At 47.4% G+C, this 1,097-nt stretch overlaps 1 protein-coding gene across 1 annotated transcript; it reads right to left on the bottom strand.

Moving 5' to 3' along the window:
- Positions 1-203: 203 nt before the first annotated feature.
- Positions 204-740, bottom strand: LOC139838136 (uncharacterized). The gene has a single exon (XM_071827494.1). It carries the CDS (start codon positions 738-740, stop codon positions 204-206), a length of 537 nt encoding a protein of 178 aa, XP_071683595.1.
- Between the last annotated feature and the right edge of the window lie 357 nt (positions 741-1,097).

The following is a 1,097-nucleotide window of genomic DNA, read 5'->3' as shown; positions in this document are numbered from 1 at the left end:
TGTGCATGAAAATAAGCCGTGTTGCGATCACCTTCACGTAACCACTGAACTCTCGAGCGTTGTTTCATCCATATTTCCTCCTGGCGAAGTGCTTCTTTTAATTGTTTGACAATCGACTTTTCTTCCTCATTCGGCCCACGGCCCACAGAACGGGTTCGCAGTTTATTCAACTTTTCCCGCAGCTTACGCACCTTCCGAGCCAATCATCCAAACTCCTTTGCTCCCCACACACTTAGGTTTGTCTGCAGGTTTGACAAAGCGTCCACGACACCACTGAGCCCCTGTTGACCAGCACCTCTTTGCCATTTATCAAGAATTAGCTTATCATAATCAACATGAGTCTTCCAAACGTCTTCATATCTAAATTGCCTAGCACCCTTGGCTCTTTCCACGTGTTCCTCTTTCCGAAACTCCACAAAGACAAAGCAATGATCTGACTCTGCCGATACAATATGGCGGACACGATAGTGTGCAAAAGTGATAACAAATAATTCATCACCAAAGGCTCTATCAAGCCTAGCCTTCACATTTGCAACACCCATCTGTCCATTATCCCATGTATACTCCACCCCTGACCATCCAAGGTCAGTGAGAGAACAATCCTCCACCGCTTCCCTAAACGCCCTCATCTGCCACTCTGGTCGAATAGCCCGGGAAAAATGTTCTGTTGCATAGAGGGTCTCATTGAAGTCTCCAACACACAGCCATGCCGGATGTTCAATCGCAGCCAGTGTCCGCATCGCTCTCCAGCTGTGGTGTCTATCCCGGGGTTTTGGTGCCCCGTAAAAGCCAGTAAATCTCCACTCAGGTTCCCCACTATTTGTCTTCCTCACCATCGCATCAATATGGCACGAACTGAAATTCTTTACGTCCACTGAAACATCAGTTGACCAAAACAAACCAATACCTCCACTTAACCCATCACTATCCATCGCAAAACATCTAGCAAAACCAAGTATTTGCTTTAGAGCCACCACTCGGTCTGCAGAAATCTTTGTCTCCATTACAAATAAGAGACTGGGCCCTTCTTGCTTCACCACATTGCGAAGCTCTCGAACAGCCGCAGGGTTCCCAAGCCCTCGACCGTTCCAACTTAA

Source organism: Lolium perenne, chromosome 3 (assembly GCF_019359855.2).
Source record: "Lolium perenne isolate Kyuss_39 chromosome 3, Kyuss_2.0, whole genome shotgun sequence".
NCBI lineage: Eukaryota > Viridiplantae > Streptophyta > Magnoliopsida > Poales > Poaceae > Lolium > Lolium perenne.
The sequence above is the reverse complement of the archived record's forward strand: the minus strand, read 5'-3'. Positions and strand labels throughout refer to the sequence as shown.